General features: G+C 32.4%; 2 protein-coding genes across 3 annotated transcripts in view; both read right to left on the minus strand.

Annotated features, from left to right (window-relative positions):
• Window positions 1-2,381, minus strand: part of LOC138706543 (serine-rich adhesin for platelets-like) — a 274,777-nt gene extending 272,396 nt beyond the window's left edge. The window contains exon 1 of the mRNA XM_069835969.1: window positions 2,088-2,381. The gene's annotated coding sequence lies outside the window, so the exon portion shown is untranslated. The remainder of the gene's footprint in view (window positions 1-2,087) is intronic.
• A 4,820-nt stretch (window positions 2,382-7,201) lies between these two features.
• LOC138706544 (polyhomeotic-like protein 1) overlaps window positions 7,202-23,418 on the minus strand; it is a 366,549-nt gene continuing 350,332 nt past the window's right edge. For both annotated transcript variants that reach the window (XM_069835973.1, XM_069835972.1), the window contains one exon: window positions 7,202-22,852. In XM_069835973.1, the coding sequence (XP_069692074.1) occupies window positions 22,649-22,852 (204 nt within the window). In that variant the 3' untranslated portion in view covers window positions 7,202-22,648. The remainder of the gene's footprint in view (window positions 22,853-23,418) is intronic.

Below are 23,418 nucleotides of genomic sequence, written 5' to 3' on the forward strand. Positions count from 1 at the left end.
CACAATGTAACCCCTGGAATGTTCACACACAAATAAATAGTATTATAAAGAAAAAGTGGCCTACAAGAACATAGCTGTCAATATAAAATATAAGACAAAAAATAGGCTTGAAAAATGTTAAACGTTCTGTTCTGACGATACCTGATCAGCCTTTCTATTTCTCGTTAGCAATCACGCCTTACGCTACATGTTATACTACAGTATTTGTCAACAGTAATCTAGTATGATAAAGAAGATCGAAGGCATGACGTTTACATTGGTCAGTAGGCTTTGTTGATGAGTAAAGGCGAGAGAACATGTTAAATCGTATCAAACATAGGCCTACTGTATGTCGAAGAGACTGAAAATATCGATATAAATGCAGATTCGTAGCGGTTTCTGGAAGCTATATTTATATTATTTAATCTTTCCTTTACAATACGTATCAATGTACGAATTTTCGACCTGATTGGAATTATTTTTGTAAGGCATGGATATTCGTCCAATTTAACTGCATTATCTAGCGTTGACTCAGTGGTAGAAGTCGTACGCTATGAACTACAGTACAACGGATATCACGTTACAGCAATCCTACCGCGTGCGTGTTCATGTACTATTTGAGTCGAAAAGACTAAATACAGTCTTACGTACATAGAATACACTGCAAGGGGTATTATTATTATTATTATTATTATTATTATTATTATTATTATTATTATTATTATTATCTTGAAACTCCTTTAATCACGATATAACTACTTCAAACAGTACGTAGCTGGATTTGTCCCCATAGAAAATATATTATTTTTGCGACTTTAACACTTGATGTTACTCCGAGTCGGCGTAAATTGATGCGGTACCTAATTATTATCAATTTTTAAAACCACATTTTGTGAAAATGTTTACAATGTTATAATAAATTATGTAGATCACAGTTTGATAATCGAGATATAAACGGTTTAATGCAACCAAAAAAAAAAACCTTCCTATTTCATGCTGCCTTTCAAATGAATTTCTATGATTATTCTATTCAGAATATAGTTGTTTACGATGCAACAAAACTTCTTACAAAACGGATGAACATCTTATGAATCATGCTGTTGCGTTAAGAAAAAAAATATATATAAAGGCATATTTTTAAGAAACGAAAATACAGTACATCCTATAATAGAAAATCACTGATTTAATAACACATCAGTATCATAAATATCAAATAGTTAAAAAAAAAAAAATCCAAACAAAAAGACTGGTACTTTAACGCACTATAAAATAAATCATTCCAATGAATCGTAAATCTTCAAACAATGCAACGAATTTGTTGATTTCAGCGAAAATTAACAACAAACTTCGTTTGAAAGCGTACATTATATCTTTCTATATAGAGCAAAACGGGCTACTGCTTCTTTCAGCCTGTGTTTACTTCACGAGCTGCACAGAACAAAGTCAGCTACACATAGGCCTACCTAGGCAGAAACAAATGGGGCAAGTTTCACTTCAACGCTAATATGCATAGTGACTGTTTATTATTTAACGATACTGAAATAAATTCGTATCACATATTATATACGGCACCTTAAAATTCAACTGTTTATAAATCGCATGAATCATCTCGAATTACAGGTTTAATTCCTTCCATATCAACATCGCTAAAGTACATGAAAATAAATAATGTTGTATGAGACATCTCTCCAACATAAACGCGTATTTAACCCCAGAGAACTTTTCATTAAACAATTGTTCCTATTACACATCTAAATTGTGCAGCTACATCCGGTGTGTAAACAACTTCAGTTGCTATGGAAACAGCGGAACCAAATGAAAGTTATAACAATTGACATCAATGAATGCACCGGTCTACACTGTGAATCGTATTATTATAAGTCATTACATCGGAACTATCTGTAGGAAAAAATACGAGACAGTTGTTGTATGACATAATTCCTAACCTTGAAAGACGGAAATATAGGAATGCTATACTTATATTGCAACCAGAGTGTACGCACAGAGACGTGTTTCGAGATTTCCGAATGATATTTCCTGCAACCTTCGTGGAAGTCACATTAATTGAACGATTGAGTTAAAAACAAGACACATATAACTTAACTTACCATTTCTGTTGCTCTGGCTTGGAAGTTGAACATCATTGCTTTTAATTCTCTTTCCCGTCAGGCAGTGATTTTTTGCTCCATTCCTCTGTTACAAGTCACAAAAGGAAAGTTTTCAGTCCATAAATATAAACTGAAGACTCGGTTAAACACATAAAATCACACTTATATTGCTTCATACACGACACACGACGGAAGATATTTAGATAACAACTACAACGAAGATAACACGAGTTAAGAGACACTTGTTGCACAAAAACCCATGCTTACAGCAGCAAACATATCTTGAACGCGAAGCGGCACTGAATGCCAAAGTAGTTCCACAAAAGCCCGGTGTGTGACGCTTCATACAACATAGACACAATCAAGTTTTACAAATTAACCGTAGTACCGAAGCAGCCAGAAGGGGGCAGTAGAGAACATTTACTCATGTCCTGACATCTACTTCTGTAAACATAAACATTCGATTTGAGATTTTATTCATGCATAATTTTAGTGTCCAGATAAAGGAAAATTATGAAATAAATATCAGGGTTGTATGCCATGATGACGCCGATAGTTTTCACTACTGATATATTTTATTAAATTAATTACGGCTTGTTTAATGGTTATAATGTTTACCTAGCCCTAAATTCTGGATCATAAGTACAAAGCGAGAAATATAATTTCGTCCGCTGTCACTTTTAGTAGTCTTTCTAGTTACAAATGCAACGGATTCAGGCATTCTTCTCGGTTAACAAGCGGAGATTCGTCTCCTTCCAAATTAAGGGGTTAGGTACAGCTTACAGCAGTAAAATTTTGGAAATATTCAATATTTTTTTTCCTCCGTTGATGTATCTTGTACAATAATGAAAATTAGTATGTGTAAAACATTGTCCTTCCGCTATATGAAAAAAATATATATATATTTACAATTTAAAAAAATTATTTACTTTTTTGTTTTCAAAATTCAGTTCACTGTGCAGTGACGAAGCGTTTCCAACATAACTCAAAAACTATTCAACATTCTGTGATGAAGTATTTTGTGTGTATTTATGCATGTCATATCTACAATATATGCAAGATCACTTCTCTATCTTTGATAGATTGTCTGATACAAAAATAAAAAATGGTCAAATATCAGTACTTTCTTCTAACACAAAATAAAAAAAAATATTATTTATTGAGGAATGTAGTTGAAAGAGCATGATATTGTAAACTTGAGTTTCTGCAATAAAATAAAAGAGAGAGAACATGAAAAAGTTAACAAGTTTATGACTTATGAGGGAAATGCTTCATCACTGCACAGTGAACTGCCAACATTTTGAATTTTGCAAAAAAAAATATATATATATATATATATATATATAGATCAAGAACACATACATTGGATTTATAAAATAAAACCATCTGCCCTTCGATAAGGGTGACCACAAGGATCCAGAAAACAAAAACATTTTTAAAAGTTTACAATGAAACAATGAAAATACATACAATAATTTCAAAAGAAAATTAAAGTGAATCATTTTACTTGAAATAGAGATGAAATTGCAAAATTTGAATTGAGTCCTTTAGAATTTCTCTAAGGATTTTCTCAATGTGAATCCCTTTCATTTTAAAAGGTTATAGATATATAGGCCTAGACACGATATAGATACCCCACAGGTTAGACTGAAAAGAACTCAAAATTACTATTAAAATATCCGACATAAAGCTGTACAATTTACTAAAGAAAATGGCCTCTATAAATATGGAGATGCATTGCAAAAAATGTTTAACCATGAATTGCATAATTATAATTGAGTAGGAAGAAAAAATCTCATGCAATGTAAAATAATTCTACAATGAGAAATAAATTATTATTATATTTTCTATCATATTTGTTTTATATGTTAAATATACTTATTAAAACAGATTATCTTTATTCTTTCGGTGTTACTACTATACATATTGTATATGAAACCCTAGGAGAAACGATTAAAAAAATATATTGCATAATGTTTCATTACATTTAAACCAGCAGTGAGTGGTTCGTAGCTCAAATAGCAGAAGGGGGCAATGTAGGTATTATTATTATTATTATTATTATTATTATTATTATTATTATTATTATTATTGCTGCTGCTGTTGCAGTATATAGACTCTACTCGCATATTAAACCTTTTCATTACAGTTTTATTGGCAGCATTAGTACAGTTAAACATGCTTGATTCAATTCATGATAATAATAAAATACAGGGTTTCTAAGAATGAGTGATGGGGTTTTAAGAGTTCACTGTGAAGCATGCATTATCTGTAATGGACTGAAAGTGCTTGAACTCATTCTTGGTAACCCTTTATTTTAAAAAGTTCTCATTTATAAAAAAATCAAAGTAATGCAAATGTTCTGCTCTTATTCTTGCAATTCTGATTAAGCTTGGAAGAGTACCTATTCTATCCATAATATATTAATAATTTCACTATGTACAGTAACAAATATAAATGACATTCGGGAGGAAATTGAACGCAGAATAAATATGGGAAATGCCTGTTATTATTCGGTTGAGAAGTTTTTGTCATCTAGTCTGCTGTCAAAAAATCTGAAAGTTAGAATTTATAAAACAGTTATATTACCGGTTGTTCTGTACGGTTGTGAAACTTGGACTCTCACTTTGAGAGAGAAACAGAGATTAAGGGTGTTTGAGAATAAGGTGCTTAGGAAAATATTTGGGGCTAAGAGGGATGAAGTTGCAGGAGAATGGAGAAAGTTACACAACGCAGAACTTCATGCATTGTATTCTTCACCTGACATAATTAGGAACATTAAATCCAGACGTTTGAGATGGGCAGGGCATGTAGCAAATATGGGCGAATCCAGAAATGCATACAGTGTTAGTTGGGAGACCGGAGGAAAATAGACCTTTGGAGAGGCCGAGACGTAGATGGGAGGATAATATTAAAATGGATTTGAGGGAGGTGGGATATGATGATAGAGACTGGATTAATCTTGCACAGGATAGGGACCGATGGCGGGCTTATGTGAGGGCAGCAATGAACCTTCGGGTTCCTTAAAAGCCATTTGTAAGTATGTACCAACATTATCACTATTTTAAACATTAATTGTTATCACTCATTAAATAAGTGCTAACCAGAGTTTATGCTTTCCACAACTGCTAAAAGTGAACTGAAAGCTGGAATTTGAAACTTTTGAAAAAGCTTCACTCTTTAAATGATCATTGAACGTGTTACATAAGGTTATAAAAAATATAAGTGAGTTTACAATAATATTGCCATGCTATCTGCCAGTACAGCTTCGAATACATAGTGCTTTTTTATTCCAAGCATATCAAAACTAGGCTCTAGCTTGGCGTTTTAAAATGTATTAATGAAACTAGTTCTCCATTTGCTGACCTTAAAAGTAATTACCTATCGTCTCCGATGACTACAAGGAAATTAACCCATCAGGATGAACATATAAAACCTGGAGGAACACCATGGTACTTGCATTTTCGCATATCATTATTTACTTCAGGATAATGGTACTTGGTCTAATTAAATTATCAACAGTAAACTCACTAGAAGTTTTGATTTATTTGGAGAAAATCAAAACTAGTGTGGGATTTGACTATTACACGATTAGAAGAAATTATATAAAGATTAGAAGAAATAAAGTACTCTAATACAATAAAATATTGACTTACTGAAATTGTATTTCATTAATGTTAGCTTCACGAAAACATTTGAAAGGAGCAGCTATTTTCAGTTGACTGTCTATGCTGTAAACAAATGACGATCACAAAGCAAGTTTTATAGTATCTCTTTTTTATCTTCTCAGATAGTACCATAAAGAACTTGCAGTTTGAAATGTTGGCAAACAAAGAAACAAATGGTAGGGAGGAGATTAAAAAAAACAGAAGAAAGTATATAAAGATCAGAAGAAATAAAGTACTCTAATACAATAAAATATAGTACAGTAAAGAATTTGCAGTTTGAATTGTTGGCAAACAAAGAAACAAATGCTAGGATAGTGATAAAATTAAACAAATGCTAGAGAAGCAATAAAATTTTGTACGATAAGCAGTCATGATTGGTTGAAAGACGTCCTTTCGTACTGTTTTATTGGTCAAAAGTAGTATGACGTAGTAAAAGCGTAATAGTCTAAATAAAAATAATGTGAAAATTCTAAACTCTTATGTCCAAAAATTTGGTGGGGCTCAGCTCTTTTAGCCTTCAATGACGCACCACCCGATTTAAACTATACAGGCCCGGTTTTTCAACCTTTGTTAAATTATAACAGTGTGTTATTCCATTTTAACTGTAAACTTAACAGTTGAAACATTTCTTCAACTACTGTTAGTACCAACAGGCTGTTAAAACCTATGTTAATTTAACTGCCTAATTTCATGCAGTTAAATCATTTAACACTCTGTTAGCATAGAAGTATCCAATATGGCTGGCGTGTTAGATGATGAACTTGTGTATCTGCATTATTTAGAAAATGATATCCATGAATACATAAACAGAGCAGATGATTTTTATGATTTGACAGACCAGAAGTTCATACAAAGGTATAGGCTATTTTCTGCCAAGCTTCACTTTTCACTTTCAACTTAGATCTGTTTGTTTATTCTCATTAATTGCTTTATACTGGGAAATAATTTCCAGCAGGTTTCTTTCGAAAGAAGAGAAATTAGTCCCAAGATTTCTTTTTGTTCCAGTGTTTTCCATTTCATAATAGCAATACCAATACGCCGCTCCACACTATTCCGATACAGACTGGGAAAGAAGCAGAAATCAAACCTGAGAGAATAGAAAGACTTCTATATCAAACAACGGAAACAAGCGAGAATCGCAATTGTCAGAGTTCAGAAAACAGAAGTGAGCCTATACTTGGTTATAGGTTATGGTTAAACTCTAGAATCTCTGGTCCTAACAGAGAGTTAACAAACAGAATGTTAAAATGTGAAATGTAAAGTCGAAGAAACGCAATATTTTTAACAGCAATTCATACTTTTAACTTACAGTTAATTAACACTATGTTAAGTGCATTATAACAAAGGTTGAAGAAACCGGGCCATAGTGTAATAACTCTTGTGTCACCTAGACCAGGGAAAAAGGAAGAAAGGATGGGATATGTGAATATAAATGAGAAAAATTCATATCACTAAGAAAGTGTATTTGATACAAAAGCTACTTTTCTTCTTTTTTTAATATATTTCACAGTAATTAACTTAGTACAAATGTTACTTTTGGATTCAGAGGCAGTGACTGAGCTGTTTGACAAATTACTACAAGTACTTTCGTTAGAAAAAAAAATCAGTTGTTTTTTTAAAAGTTATATAAAGATCTGTGTGAGGACGGCAGTATTCTTCTACTGGCTTGTTTTGATTCTCCTCCATCTCCCCACACAGCAATCAACAATAATCAATAAAAATATTTACAATAAATCACAAGTATTCACAATATCATGGGCTTGCACGTCGTCTTAGGCTGTTTTTTGATTCTTCCTATGGTTTCAACTTAAATATCTTATTCAAATCAGCTGTATTTCTTTTATTACCACCATGTCAATTCCAGCTCTTGTTTGAAATTCCAACATTTTGTAACAAATAGTGTGAAAAACTATTTTTATGCTTATTGTCTGGCAGTATCTTAAAGCTATGCGAACAAATCTCATCATCTCCACAAATTTAGTAGAAAGTGAAAGTGTTAAAAACTAATCCAAAAGAGAGGAAGTAAATGCTCTTTAGATTCTAAATTACGAAGAAATATTGTGCAAATCTTTCTCCCGCATATAGCCTTGAAAATTACTGCCACACAATAAATTAAGGAAAGCATTACTAGCTAGATACATCATAATAATGTCCTATAATTTCTTTAAACTCCCTTTTTATTTGATATGTGATGGTACACACTGAAGCCTTCTTCTATTACATTACAGGCATACTGTTTCGTAGTCTAGACTAATTTGGGATGCTGTCTCACTAGACCAGCCCTGAGCATAAGAGGGGGAAGTGGAAGGGACGCAGAAACCCCAACGCATGTCCTTTTTGCTTACACTGCCCTGTGAACAAACGCAGAGTAAAACTGTGCATCAGTGGTGGATTTTAGGCAACCAGCGAGAGCGGAAAGTTTGTAAAAGTCTCATACAATCCATCACTGACCTTTCTGTCCATTAGTACCGCACCAAACATAACTGTCTCAGCCTGGGAAGGTAGAGTGGTGGTCTGCAATGACTCAATCGATATAATAGCGCCCAGGCCTGCACTAGACTAACCTAAGCTTTACACAAGTAGTTTCCTTCTTAATATACAATCAAAATTAACTTTCATATTTAATCATATGTATTTCACAGCATCTACCTGAAGCAAGCTACTGAATTTTCGGATATTTGCAAGGCTTTAAATAGAAATTATGGTTAAAAATTCTTAGATGTTGAAAAAATTTGTCTAGAACTTCAATATAATACACGAACAAGTTAACAAAAGTTGAAGAAAATAACATTGATATGAATGTACAGTCTGTGCAGTTAATTTTACTTGCAATGCAGTCTGTGATTCCCACGAAAGCCTAAGTTTGACAGAATTATGTAGTGCAATAACTTACATAGTAATACTAATATGAAAGAATCTGTTCAGTGTTAAGGCTGATTCACAATAAACCAGGAATGGAAATGACAACGAGAACAGAAATATTGTTAAAATAAATGTATTGTTAATTATTGCGAATGCTCACATTTGAATACATTTATTTTAACAATATTTCCGTTCTCGTTGTCGTTTCCATTCCCGGTTTATTGTGAACCAGCTTTTAGAAGAATGACTGTTCGAACTTGCACACTATTTTATAGCTGACTGTAACGTCACTTTCACTCCTGTCTTTAACAACACAGCTTTGTCCAGAGTACACTACTATCCCTCACAGGTTATAATGGTTAACATGGCCAAGCAATATTTTATTTGTCATGTCTACATTTCCTTTTTTATTTTTCTTAGACGTAAATTAATGTTCTCAATTAATTCACACATCTAGTTTCTAACAATGAAGAAAACAGATTTGAAGAACAAAACTAAAATATTATTAATCTTAAAAAGAAGTAGCGATACACAGTAATTTTGATTTGCAAGTTTCATTTTCACACAACACTTATTATACAGCTTTGCAGTTAGAGATCGTGAAGCGAGATGCAATAATGTTGTTTATTTTTTTGTGCCATCTCTTTACATTTCTTTCCATATGCCAATTTGTATAATAACGTGGGATGGGGGAACGTAATTTGTTTCTAAACTAATTCCAGCAACACTTGTCTTATTCATGAAATCTTAACAATAATCATTTCAACGACATTCGTTCTGCCATTTTGTCAATAAATTTAACGAATGCAGTCGTGTATTAAAATTTACTGATATATAAACTGTAAAAATTCAAAATTTACACTGCTGAAAATGCTGCATAGTCGTGTTTAATATCTTAAACCAGGATTTATAAAACATGCATATATATATATATTTTTTTAAATAACGCCGCCAAATTGGCGATAACACCGAAATTTTTCAATTTTAAAATGGATTTTCCTTGAAAATAAAACCACTTTCATGGGACTCTATTTACAATTATTAATTCCGATATTCTTACAACCTTTTACAATGTTAAAACCTGCATGTCTGAAGGAAAATTCTTCAGAATACTTTTAATTTTATCATCTTGCTTAGAAATATGTAAAAGAAATTTATAAAAGGAAAAGAAAGTATCACTAACATTGCCCATGTATAGAGACTCGGAAACAAAATTCAGGCCAAAAATTCAAGTGGCCCAAATTTTGTTTCTCGGTCTATACATGCCAACGAGCTGTACAAAGGACAGGAAGGTAGAGTTATCATAATTTCTGAATCTGAAAGGTTGTGGTGTAGTCTAAGATCAGTTTCAGTTGCATATTTAATATATTAAGAAGAAAAGTTGTTCTGGTAAGTTACAGCAACATGAAAAATCTCACCTCTGCCCAATTTTAAACCTAGTATATTCTACCTCCTGGGTTGCTGGTTGGTAAACATATTTATAACCCTCAGACCACTGATAATTGGGCACTATGGATTTTTTAGATGATTAAAATTTTGAAGGTGATAATGTATCTCTAGTTGGCACTGAATACCTGTATAAACTTGTCCGTTAAATCTAGTTGTTTTGTCCTCCTGCTATACCAGTAATATGATTTTTAGACACAACAGAAGGCTAGTTGGGATCTAGGTTATGTTTTCTGCGGGACAGTGAAGAAAAATTTATCTTTCACCTGCAGGATCACACTAAACTGGTGACATTCCTGCAAAGAGAGAAAAAAGAGTGAATAATCCCAAATTCGACAAAATATATAAACCACTAACAGAATGCCTGTCTTCCTTCGAAGTACTAGGAGATACCATCACATTAATACACAAAAATAAATGGAAGTTAAAAAAATAAATATTTTCCCCCAGTATAAATCAGGTATTTTTAGTAATTATTTAAAGTTGTTTTATAAATACTGCTATATTACACTTTCTCTGTCAAGATGAAACTGGACGCACATACATACCACTCTGCATAGTAACACTAAAATTGCACAGATAACAATAACACCTTGTTCAGCAAACAGACGAAACTCGAACACTGTTACAACATTATGACAAAACAGAACAAGGTTTAAAGGAACCTAAATTCTGTAGTTAAACAGAGACCATTACCCGGTAAAGATTCACCAAATCTTAACCAGACTTACATAACCTAGAACATACTAAGTATAATCGAAAACATTTCTGTCTTAGCAATCATAACTGAGAATTTAAAGAGAATTTTAAGAAGTGGATCTCCATTTATTATTACTGTAGGTCAAAGTATATCATGAATTAATTATTCTTAACAGTGAGATGAATATTTTCAACCAAAACAATGTAACGTGGTACTACTCAACTGGTTATTCTATTAATGTACGTTATCAATGTGTAACTAATTATATATAATATTAATAAACTTTTTATACACACATTTATTGGCTAATCAAACTGCTCAGAATTCATGAAATCAAGAGGAACAAAATGACAGTTAAATATTAGACACGAAAATGTAAACATCACGTAGGGTGATGAAATATAAAATCAAGAAATAGGAAGTATTACATAAAATGGATAAATTGCAATTAAAAAAAAAAAAAATACTAGTTTTCTGCTACAGACTTCCTGTTTAAAAATACAAGATTAATTTTATAAAAAAAAAAAACAATTAAATTTGCATAATTAAAAAAAAGCTTAAAAAAATCGTATATTGAAGGTTTATATCAAATAAATACTTCTTATGAGAACAAAAACAATTTACGATTATTTCTTACATGAAGTTCCAAATGCTAAAATGTTTCATTCAAGATGTGAGAAAGTTTATTTCTTTTTCTTTTTTTTTATCCAACAAAAATCTGGGACTTTAATGCACTCTTTTTTTTTTTTTTTTAATATTCCAGATATGTACTTAATTTTTATTCGAGTTTGTGTTAAATTAATAATGCTTGTACTAGCAAATATACATTTAATAACTGTTGAAGAACTGATGGTAATGAGGCAATATTGAGATAGGAGTTTTGCTACACAATTTCAATGTAATAAGATGGTCATATTTAAAAATCCCATTTTCAGCCAATTCTCTGAAAACAACCCTGATCAAGTGATCATATACATTCTTTCACAAGAACCTACAGTAAGAAAAGAATGTCCATATTTAGAGTTAATTTACGTTAGTAAATAAGAACTAAATTTCAACCAAGTTTACTTATTTTACCATTTTTGGGAGTCACAAATGTTGCAATATCGAAATCTATAATTAAAAGTTCGTAACTACTACATGCTCTCCGAAGAACAACAAAGTGGTGTGGAAGGAAAAAGTATGATCTAGAAGCCATAGTCTGAAAGTAACCAACAAATTATATCTATAACGTTACAATGACAACAGAAGTGACAACAGTGTAATTTCAGAAAAATGTCTGAAGACATTTTTCTGTGATAATAACCTACAGAATATAGTAAAAAGACTTTCCACACTTTCTAGAATTTCAGCCATTGTCTTTGTGAACTGAAATGTTGCCAAAAAAAAACCTTCATAGCTGAAAGTTCGAGAATTTACTTTGTAAGTCCAAAATCCTGTTCTTACATCTCAAGCTGAATTGTAACAATACGACCGTAAGTTTGGATTATCTCTGGAATACAAAGGATAAAATTATTAAACATCTGATCACTTTCATGATAATGTAATGACTTGAACAAGAGTAATGACTGTTTAAAGAAAATGTCTTACATGTTCACACATAAAGAGATTCCAAGTATGATCTACAAGTGCCACATTTCTCGACAAGTGCACGTTACATCATGTACAGTTTTTTTTTTATACAAAAACACTCATACACAAACCCCATTCACACATTCACATAAAATAAAAATTAATAATAACAATTAATATAAATATATTTTATGTAACAAACAGAGCTGGCTTTGAGTAGGACCTCTTCTCTCTTATGTGAACCAGACTTTCTCTGTGACTAAACACAAAACATCCCTAAAATGAATGGGCTCTTTCATGGTTGCTGGGAAAGGATAGCATTTTGTTCAACATACACTACTGCTTGTACTACAGAATTAATTATTCACTTCAGAAATACAAAGAACAAGAACAGTTGATCATTTCTGGTGCAAAGCTGTAATGACACAAATTTAAGGGTGTAATTCTGAATGTTGCAGTCACATTTTTAAGGGGAAGAAAGGATTTATTTATCGACATCAGAAATCTAGTCTTTCTCTTAATTTGTTATTGGCTCAAGTGGTTGTTAACATATCAAACATCTTCAGTATGTTGGTGGATATACTACAATATTGGCTAGCAAGATCAGGAACAAATCTAATCCAAAACAGAAATAGTAAAGGATTACGAAAAATGACTACACAGTGATGTTCAATTAAAATTAAATACAACTGTCTCAATTTTATGAACACAAAGAAGATGGATCATTACTAAGCATCAGAAATTCATTTCTTACAATATAAATCACAAAATACTATTCATGTACATGAATTGCATTCACTGCTTCAAAAATCATGTGTTAAGGCTCATCGTTTTTAATTGAATCCTTCGGAATTAATTTCTGTATGACTAAAAACTTCCTAAGACTCATATATTTGAAAAATGTAATACCTAAAATGCAGTATTATTTCTTTAGTGTCAATGACAGAATCAGAATCGTTTCAAATCGAGATTTATCATGTTTATTAAAGGAGAAAGTAACGTGTTATATACACAAAGAGCTACATAATCTAACTTGAATAAGAGATACATTACGATCTGATTTTAATAATTACATGAACTCTATATAACACACAAATGGATGGTTGGCCATATGAGAGTATAGTCACAAACTCTCCCAGAATTCTGCTACACTGACCAAATTGAATTCCATTTCTAAGATGAAGACACCTGTTAAGGTGAGATGACAGGTAAATATAATTGCTACCAGAGTGAATTTTGAAATAAGCACAAATAAATATGGCCCTTTCAATCAATCTTCTTAATGTATCTAGCTATTTGCTGACAACATAAAGTCCACTATAGTCTATTCAGTTGTTGTTTTTCACGAGAAATGAGGGGTATTTTGATCGGTGTTCATCATAGATGCCTGTTGCTAGTAGCCAGAGTTGGGGTGTAGTCAATATATACAGCAGGGCTGTGTCTTCTGCAACTGGTACTAATGATTTTAATTTACTACCTAGAGCCCTTTCACTTGTTGACAAAATGGAGGAAAGAAATATGCCACTCAAAAAAAAACTAACGAAAATAACACTTTAAAATACAATTCTGTTGAGATTTCAAGAATAAAGTGAGTAGTATTGCTGGAATTCGTTTAAAAACTTTAATTATGGTTTTTTACGCATTATTTCGCGATTCAAAAGTGCGTTTTTTGGGGTTATGAGAAGTAATATAAGAAATGGTGCAGAAAATTAACAAATGATAAACTACTCACGTTATCACATCCTGCGCATTTCACTGATCTATAATAGATCATATTTTGAAATTTTGTATAATGTTTTATAATTTATAAGGTCATAAATACTGTTCTATATGAGAGAGAAAGTAAGAATGGATTATTTTGAAGAAACTGGGAGTGAACTTTCTGGTGTAAAAAAAAAAATACGTAAAAAACGCAAAATATGTTTCAAAGATGCCTGCATCATCAAGTGGGAGAGAGCCAGGGTAAGAGAAAATGTTACCTTACGATTAAAGACTACAACAAATAAGATATCCTTTTAATTTCACCCTGTTCTGTCACCAGAAGACAAAGTTTGGTCCAACTTTCGATATCCTGTCGATGGCCTAATCTAAACCTGTTCTCATAAATAATTTTGAATGTCCACAAATTTCACTTCAAACACATCTGTCATAGCAATAACAGTTGTGTTTCTTAACTGCAGATGGATTTTTTTGTGTGGCAAAAAGGAAGATGAACCCTATAATCTAAAATAACATTCAAGACTTTTATTCCATTCTTTTATGAAGATTAGCAACCTGAAGTTCTGTCACTGAATTCCCTTCTACACTGTAAAAGATGAGATAACTAGTTTCGAAACTCTAGTACAGGAAACACCTGCATAATCTTGCTTCAAAACAAAAATCGTCACTTCTCCAAGCAACCATGTGTTCCCTTTAAGATGGATCAACCAAACTTCCCAACAAAACAAACACCTTGCTTGTTTCAAGTCTGCTTGTAATTCAGCCCCTTTTACAACTTGCATCACTGTCTCTTGAAGCTTATGTCTTTCATACTTGTCACTTCACACACGCACACACCAACAAAAGCAGTCTTCAGCACAATGTCATTGACGTAGCAAGACAAGTTTCATGTCAACACCAGGCACCAAATTCAGATCACTGATTAGGGAAAAAGAACACGCGAACACAATTGTCTCGTCATGTTCTCTAAGTGTCCCAATATCACTTACATTACGTTGTTCCTTACAACAGCACTTGTTAAATTTTCGCCATTTCAGAGTAACAAATAGTCAGCCTTAGCCTGTTAAGGCACAAATATCATTCTTCTATAGCTCCACAAGATACTAATCTTCTTCTCCGACAATATCAGGTTATTTAATTTATCATTCTCCTTCTTTTAAGACAGGGCTTCCCAAACTTTGAACTCCATAGTGGATTAAAAAGAAAGCTGTGAAACCTCATGAAATATATTATACAGATACACATCTTCAAAATCAAGTTATTTCAAAATCTTGCTTTTGGATCAGTGTTTCTAATAAGCATCTAAGAAAATTTAGAGTGAAATATATTCTAAATTTTCCTTATTTTAAGGTGTAAATAAAATATACATAATTGTATATATTATTTGTTTGCAAACAAAGATAAATCATGTATGCCACATTTTCAAAATTTCAGTGTTGCACACACTCTAGTGTATAGGAGATACACATTATTACATATTAATAATGAGATGGCGATAAAAACATAACTTCATATTTCAACAAAGCCATCCCAAAATATGTTTAAAGACAGCAACTCTATTTAGGTATCATTAAGTAGAAAGTAACCAAGTACAATAACACTATTCTAACTCATAAAGAGCACTCAAGTTTAACTTTCAACACAAAAATAAAAAATTATTCCTCAGTTTTTTCTAATCTTACACAATCAATCGAATTTATTCTGCAAAAAAACATTTGTTTCAGATATATAAGGTTATTCAAAAGCAAGTTCCCATTTTGAAACAGCTGTATCTTCTGTACTTATCAGCAGTTTGGTGTCATATAGGTACCATTACTGTTAGAAGATTTGGAGTTTTTTATTGATGCGTGTTTCGTTACTATGGTAACTGTGTCATGCTTGTATAAACAATAACTGTTGTTCAGAATACAGATGGCAATAGGAGAGTAATTTTAATAATTTTTACAATGGTTTTACCTTTACATGATATCAAGGTTACTGTCTGGTGTGGTTTTATGTCACATTTTATAATAGCACCGTATAAACAAATTGTAAAGGGACAAACAAAAACAGTGACTGTAATCAGGCAGCGATATTTTCAAATGTTCCAAGACTTTGCAATACCAGCGTTACAGAATCATAAAATCGAAAACATTGTTTTCATGAAAGACAGCGCTCCACCTGACATACACAATAATGTAAAAATACTATTGAGCAACACATCTGGTGATTGTGTAATCAGTAGACATTTTCCAACAGTTGGCCTTCTAGGTCACCAGACATAAATCCAGCTGACTACTGGTTATGGGGTTATCTAAAAGAAAAGATATTTCTTAGTAGACCTACTACACGTGTGGAACTGAAACAGTCAATATCGGATATAACATCCCTAGGAATGTCCTTACTAATGCCGTTTATAGAATAGAAGAAAGACTATTTCTTATTGAACAACATAGTGGTGGTCATATTTAATTTTTTTCGTGTTTTAATAAAATCCCATTTCTTGTGCAAATCTAAAAGTTTGACGAACTTATTACCATTTCAAATGGGAACTTACTTTTGAATAACCTTAGAATTTAAAAGAACCGAGTTATACTATTGGCTCAGGTTTGTAAATTTGTGAATTGGTTTCTAGCTACAAAATGTCATTCACCTCCCCATCACTTAGGTGTGACAAACTCTTGTCTATCTGAATGATTACTAACACTCATTTAGTCACATCAGTGTAGAAAGTAGTCATTAAATTGAGAACTAACTACCGTAATACTAATTATTCAGATTTAAGACTCCTTTTTAGCTCACTTTTAATGCTACAAATTGAGGTTCTCAATCTTAACAAAAAGTAGGGGAGCAAAGTATTTAACAAAAGTTAATACAACAAATTCAAAAAATCTTACGGAAATGTATTGGTATTACAGTATTTAAGGGTATGCGCTATTGAGTTTAATTTCCACAAATTTTATCTGATTCCAATGACATTTTAATCACCAATTTCTTTCACTAAGATTAGATAACATTGAAATTTTCAATTTTTTTTTTTAGTCCACAAAAAAATTAAATACAAAAATGTATTAAATTACCAACAAATCAGATTACACATGAATGAGTTAAGATCTTTCTAGTTTCATGGCTTAACATGTCACTGAACAATTGAATAATGGAATTGTGTATTTGTTTTTTTGTTATCATTTGTGGTTTGAAATAAAAAAAATTAGTGTTGAAGAATTTTTCTTAAAGTCATGCATAAAAATTATACTGGCTGTATTTTTCAAGTGACATAAAAAATAACACACATTTCCTTGGAATACAGTGTTTAAAATGTATGGTAAAATATAATAGCATTATCTTAGTTTTTGAGAAATATGATTTTCTAGACTAGAAAAAAAAAAAAAAAAGAAATTCATATCCGGGAAATTGTCAAGTAGTTACTTTTAAATGCAATCAGGTTATCTTACAGCTCTTTAAAGGAATTAATACTTAGGTCACCTACAATTCGAATAATGTAATAAAACTTTGCACAAATATTTCTCATAGACCAAATGATTACTTGGTGTGGTTAAAACTGAAATGTTTCACCAGAACTCAGAAAAACTGAGACATGTTTTAGTAACTGTTTAGTCAAACAATGAAAACATGTCAAAATAATAATTTTTTTTTTTCGTAAAATTTACGATAATTGGCTCTGGCTAGGTTGTAAAATTTAAAACATGCTGAATCAAACTTTTCAATCCTTGTTCCGCCTTCTTTATGGGAATTAAAGGGATCAATATATGGAGAAAAAGAAATATTTAGTTTTGATTTTTGCTAATTAAGGAATATCTTAAAAGTAGTGGCCTTATTTTCGAGTAAATACAGTTGGTATATTAAATGTTCGCACAGATACGTGATTCTGGGTCTCTCTATACCTACTTCAGATGTGGAGGACTCATATGGAGTACATATTTATAAAACACCCTATGTTACAAATAAATTGAATAAAAGTTAAAAATAACATGTGGAAATAAAGTACATGGAGAATGAAACCATTTATAGTATGTATGTGGTCAGAATAATACAAATTAGTCAATTAAAACTCTTTCAGGAGTGGGAGCCAGACAAGTAATGACCAATTATCAATATCATAATGTCTGCACAGAATATGATGAAACTTTCATATTTACCTATATATAAACATTTACTTTAAGCTTTATAAATAACTTAAAAGCATGAAATAATAAATAAGATGTAACGTAGAATGTAATAAAGGGAAAATATGGCAATGATGCATATTTACTGTGATGAAAATAATGAAACTGTGAACAGTATCTCTCTTCCATTCCCATGAACTTGTCTGTCTCCACTAGAGAAATTTTTAAAGTGATATTGAGTTGTCTTTCAAATTAATGTGTCACCATACCTAATACAATGATACTGATTCCAATACATGTAACAAGCTCTGTTTAATTAATATCTTATGAACAATTAAATCATCTGAAAGTAATTTTGTGTGAGTGTGTGTGTATCTAATGCTCTGGATTTAACAATGAAGTCATCATCCTTCTTGCTTCCCAATATTTTGATGGAAGGTCCACAAATGTCCTAAGAGTTTCACAATTAGCCAGGTGCTCCATCTCCATGTCCTCTTCTCTGGTGCACAGTGAGCATTTAGGTGAATTCAGTACTCCAATACGATGGAGGTGTTTACTGAGGCAATCATGACCAGTAATCAATCTAAACATGGCCACGGCAGATTTTCGAAGTAGATCAGGAATTAGTTTTGGATCTTTGAAAGTAATTTTACAGATCTTCAAAGAGCAGAGGGGGGGAATCATCTCTAATCAAGTATCGCATTTCAATGGTCTGTTACAGTCTCTAACAATACTTTTAAGGATTTTTTCAGTCTTGACATTTGAAAAGGGCCGATGTTTTTACAGAAACTGAAAAATAATTTTTTTTTAATGAGAGTGAGGGGGTAAAAATACAAACTTCATCTATATTTATTCATGTAGTACATACTTCACAATAATCGATTCAACTGTACAAGTATGACTCATACCTATTTGAATCTAAATTTAGTATTGAATGACGTCACACAAAGTAAATAATATCACTTACTACATTTACACTCTGAAAAACACGATAGTGAAATCACTAACCCAGCTATAAGACATTTTAGTTCTTTTGAGACTTCCAAATTAGCTGTGAAATGTTACATGTGAAAGATGAAGATACTCGTGAAAATATCAAAGTTCCAAATATTATAAAACTAATAAATTCAGTATTCAAATTCCCTACAGTAAAAATTAGTGTCCAAACCAGATCCAGAAAATATTATTAAAATCACTGTTTGTATATATGGAAATTAGACTTCGATCACTGAAATTCTTGTCAACAAAGACTGGCAATAGCAGATGAGATATGTATGACAAATTGATTATTTATCTACAGACCATAACTGAATTAGAATATTCCACAAGAATTAAAACTGCAACCAATTTTAGAATTTACTCAATGTAAAGGTAAAAGGTAAAGGTATCCCCGTAACGTGCCATGAAGGTACTTAGGGGGCATGGAGGTAGAGCCCCATGCTTTCCATGACCTCGGCACTAGAATGAGGTGGTGTGGTCGGCACCATGCTCTGACCGTCTTTTACCCCCGGGAAAGACCCGGTACTCAATTTGATAGGAGGCTGAGTGAACCTCGGGGCCGTTCTTAAAGTTAGGCAACGAGAAAAAATCCTGTCACCACCTGGGATCGAACCCTTTTACTCAATGTAACATATTAAATTGAAAACATCATGCCAGAGGCTAAAAAATCACAGAATCCTCCCCCTCCCCCACGAAAAAGAAAGAAAACAAACCTCATACATGCCAAATGGGAAGATAAGTTAGGTGTCATATATGAAATCAGAGACTGGGACTGTAATAGATCTCATAGCCTACAATGCCAAATTTAACTTGGGAATAGCTAGAGAATTCGTTGTTTTGTTAATTACACATGAAGCTAATCTGTAGATTTTTATCACAATCTGAATTTAAGTAAAAGTATCTTTTGCACAAAACAAGTGAGGTGTCCATCAGATTTAACATATAAATTTAGATCTCAAATGTTGTCCACACAAAATATACATTTTTTTATTCACTTATAGCCGCACTATGTAAGCAAGCATACTCAAGTACGAAAAAGTTTAATCAGAAATTAGAAAGATTTGATAATTTTGTTATACGGATGTCAGAAGACTAATGGTCAAAACAACCCTCAATGTCTTTCAAGAATAAACAAATTAACAAACTTAATTACTTCCTGAACAGGAATGTTGTGTTGATGGGAAATATTAGGTATGTAATTCTGGAATCATTATTATTTCAGTATGGTGAAACATTAAAATATAACATAACATTTATGTTCTAAAACGTTTTAGCCACATGTCAGTACATTAATCTGTACAACACTGCAAAATGGTTTCTAGTCTCCATGGACTTCAGATTCCACAAAGATCTACTGAACACTGCAGCAAAAAATAATACATCTGATGATACAGAAATATTGATCTTATTGTACAGAAATGACTAGACTTGTTCATTCTTTCCTCCATCTATAAATTAGTGTGAAGTTTGAATAAGTTAGGGGAAACTCCAGTTTACATACAGAAACATGTGAAAAATGACTTCAATCAATATAACACACCTCCAAGTATTATTAATTGCTGCTAACATAAACAAAGGAAACATCAATACAACAAAAATAAATCAAGAGTAACAGAGAGCAAATAAAGAACCAGTTCTTATATCTCTTGCATGAGCAGACAAGAAAGGATCTGTCGATTTTAGATGATGTAACCTACAAATTTATGTCACATAAAATAAAACATATTTAGTACTAAAATACCTTGCATTGGAATTCTGCAAATTGTCATAAATCTGGTGCACAAAATGATCACTAAAAGATATTGTAGGATTGAAACTGGTTAAGATCAAACAATTTTTTAATTAAATCTCTTCTTTTGACGTGGTAATGTATGTTCTCTGGGCTTAATGAAGCTGATTTACTTTGGGCTAATATATAACCCACTATCAGCCTCTATTTCCAATCATGAAGTATGCATAATTCCTGATATTTCACAACAAGATATACAAATGTTGAGTACAATAATAAATAACCAAATACGAATTATAAAAGTAATCCTAAAATACAGAGTATCCTGTTGACAACTGTCTCATCTAGCTGTTCATGACTGGAACCTGACATATGTTAAAAATGATGGCGTGAGATATTCATTACAGAAACAGATATTTATGTATACAGTACACAAAAGTAAAATTATTTGTAAAAGAGGGTTCCCTGAATTTACTGTATCTCACGACAACATAGCCCAAGACATTCGTGAAGATACAGTAAAAAAAAAAAATTCGAGAAGATATGTAGGTTTATCTGTCTATCATTTCTTTTTTAGACATAAACTTTCACATGCCTGAATATATCTGTTTCTCACGACTCTATGTATGTTGCCATACACATCATAACCATAAATTCAATTAATCTCATCAGAAATTCTGCATGCTTATGTAGTGTACGCACAATCGCCATTCAAAGAAAGTATATAGAGATATATTTGATTTCCATTACTGAATTCACACAAACATTACATTATTTCCGTATGTAATCAGAGAACCTGAGTCGTATGTTAAATGTTCAGTAATTAGACAAGATCCACCCAAACAGATCTTTACTTCCTCTGCCCACTCAAAAGAAGTTCTGTCCAATCTGACAGAATGAAATACACAAATTAATGTAGAAGTACAATAATTTATGGTACTAACCACAAAATTTCACATCGTCAACAACAAATGTGATTAAAGAACAATTATGAACAAACAATTTTGTCCCATATCCTTGACAAAATCATGTTGCTTCAGAACCATTTGTAACATCAATTCCATTTCTTACTTTCAACTACTTTAAGGCAAATTTTCTCTAAATTATAAAGAAGAAATACAGCGTGGTGAAAGTAACAAGGCAAGTGGAGACATCTGCACGCTAGATATTCACATTATGCAATACACAGCAGTACAAGACTCTTGTGATTGAAAGAAAAATGATGCAGCAGTACAGTAAAGAACTGTATGCCAACAGGTACGAATATTTTAAAAATTACAACTATCAGCAACAGTAGGAGGCTGCTCTTTGTCCATGAAGTCCCCTCTAAGCAGTTGCTATACTGTTACCATTATTTTCCGAACACTTGTGCTGCCATCTGTCGCATGATGCAAAAACCTATCCCAGATGTCTCCATGTGCCACATCTGTTTCATCATACTGTGTTTATATATCTTGAAAAAAGAAAAATTTACCTTTTTAATCACTCTTGTACATTTTGCTACAATATGTAACTCCATAACAAAATCAAGAATAGGGCGTTATAATGGATTTGGGAAGCCCTGCTCTTCATGAAAATTTTTCAGTCTCTTAAATGTCTGTGGCTGCTACAGATCACTTTATGAACTACAAAAGGGATCTGAAGTAAGCCAAGTTGCTGCTCGAGTACTGCAGTCCTTGTTAGTGTAATGCTTATAACTGCCTAGTTCTGAGATCATACATTTGACTCTAATTCCGACCTAACGTTCAAAAGACTCACTCCTATTTCTCTTTGACATCACATCGCATCGTGTCAATCTTGGCACAGATCTTGAGGGCAGGACCAAGCTTCATAGACATGGCAGTCATCAGGTGGTCTTCTTTCAGTAACATGAGAGCTTGTCCATCAATTTCCTGGATGGCAAAGTCTTCCACGTAATCTGAACAACCGGGTAGAGTCCGAATAAATTCACACACATCTGAAACCTACAAACAACAAAACCAATCAATCTTTTCGCCTTAAAAGTGATTCAAACATGAAACTCTGCAATTTATTTGGCACACTTAGAGCTTTTGGATAACAGAAGTAAAAACTCCTGGGGGGAAAAAATAGATCTTGCCTTACACCTATTTTAGTACTACAAAAAATATATATATTTATTACCAATAATGTTCACAGATAACACTTCCTTGTGCCACCTGGTCTCTTCCCTTTACAATATAACATCTGATTTGTTCACAGTCAGGCTGAGGCATAAACTTCCCGACCCTAAACCCCTCAATTAACACATCACAGTTTACAAGTGAGTTTTGGGACACACACACGTGCAATTAGGTCACTCATATGTGCCTAATGTGCTACTTTAAAATTCAATTTCGACGTGGGTCAGAAATGCCCAGTAAACTTTTCATGGAGTCCTCTCAGTGGGCAAATCGCAATATAGAGAACGTAGAAGCTCCGCCCACGATCCTCGGCATCACTTCATTTCACCCCTTTGGTTTGATTACCTGGTTGGGTTTTTCCGAGGTTTTCCGCAACCAAAAGGCAAATG

This window comes from Periplaneta americana, chromosome 9, assembly GCF_040183065.1.
Source record: "Periplaneta americana isolate PAMFEO1 chromosome 9, P.americana_PAMFEO1_priV1, whole genome shotgun sequence".
In the NCBI taxonomy this organism is placed as follows: Eukaryota; Metazoa; Arthropoda; class Insecta; order Blattodea; family Blattidae; genus Periplaneta; species Periplaneta americana.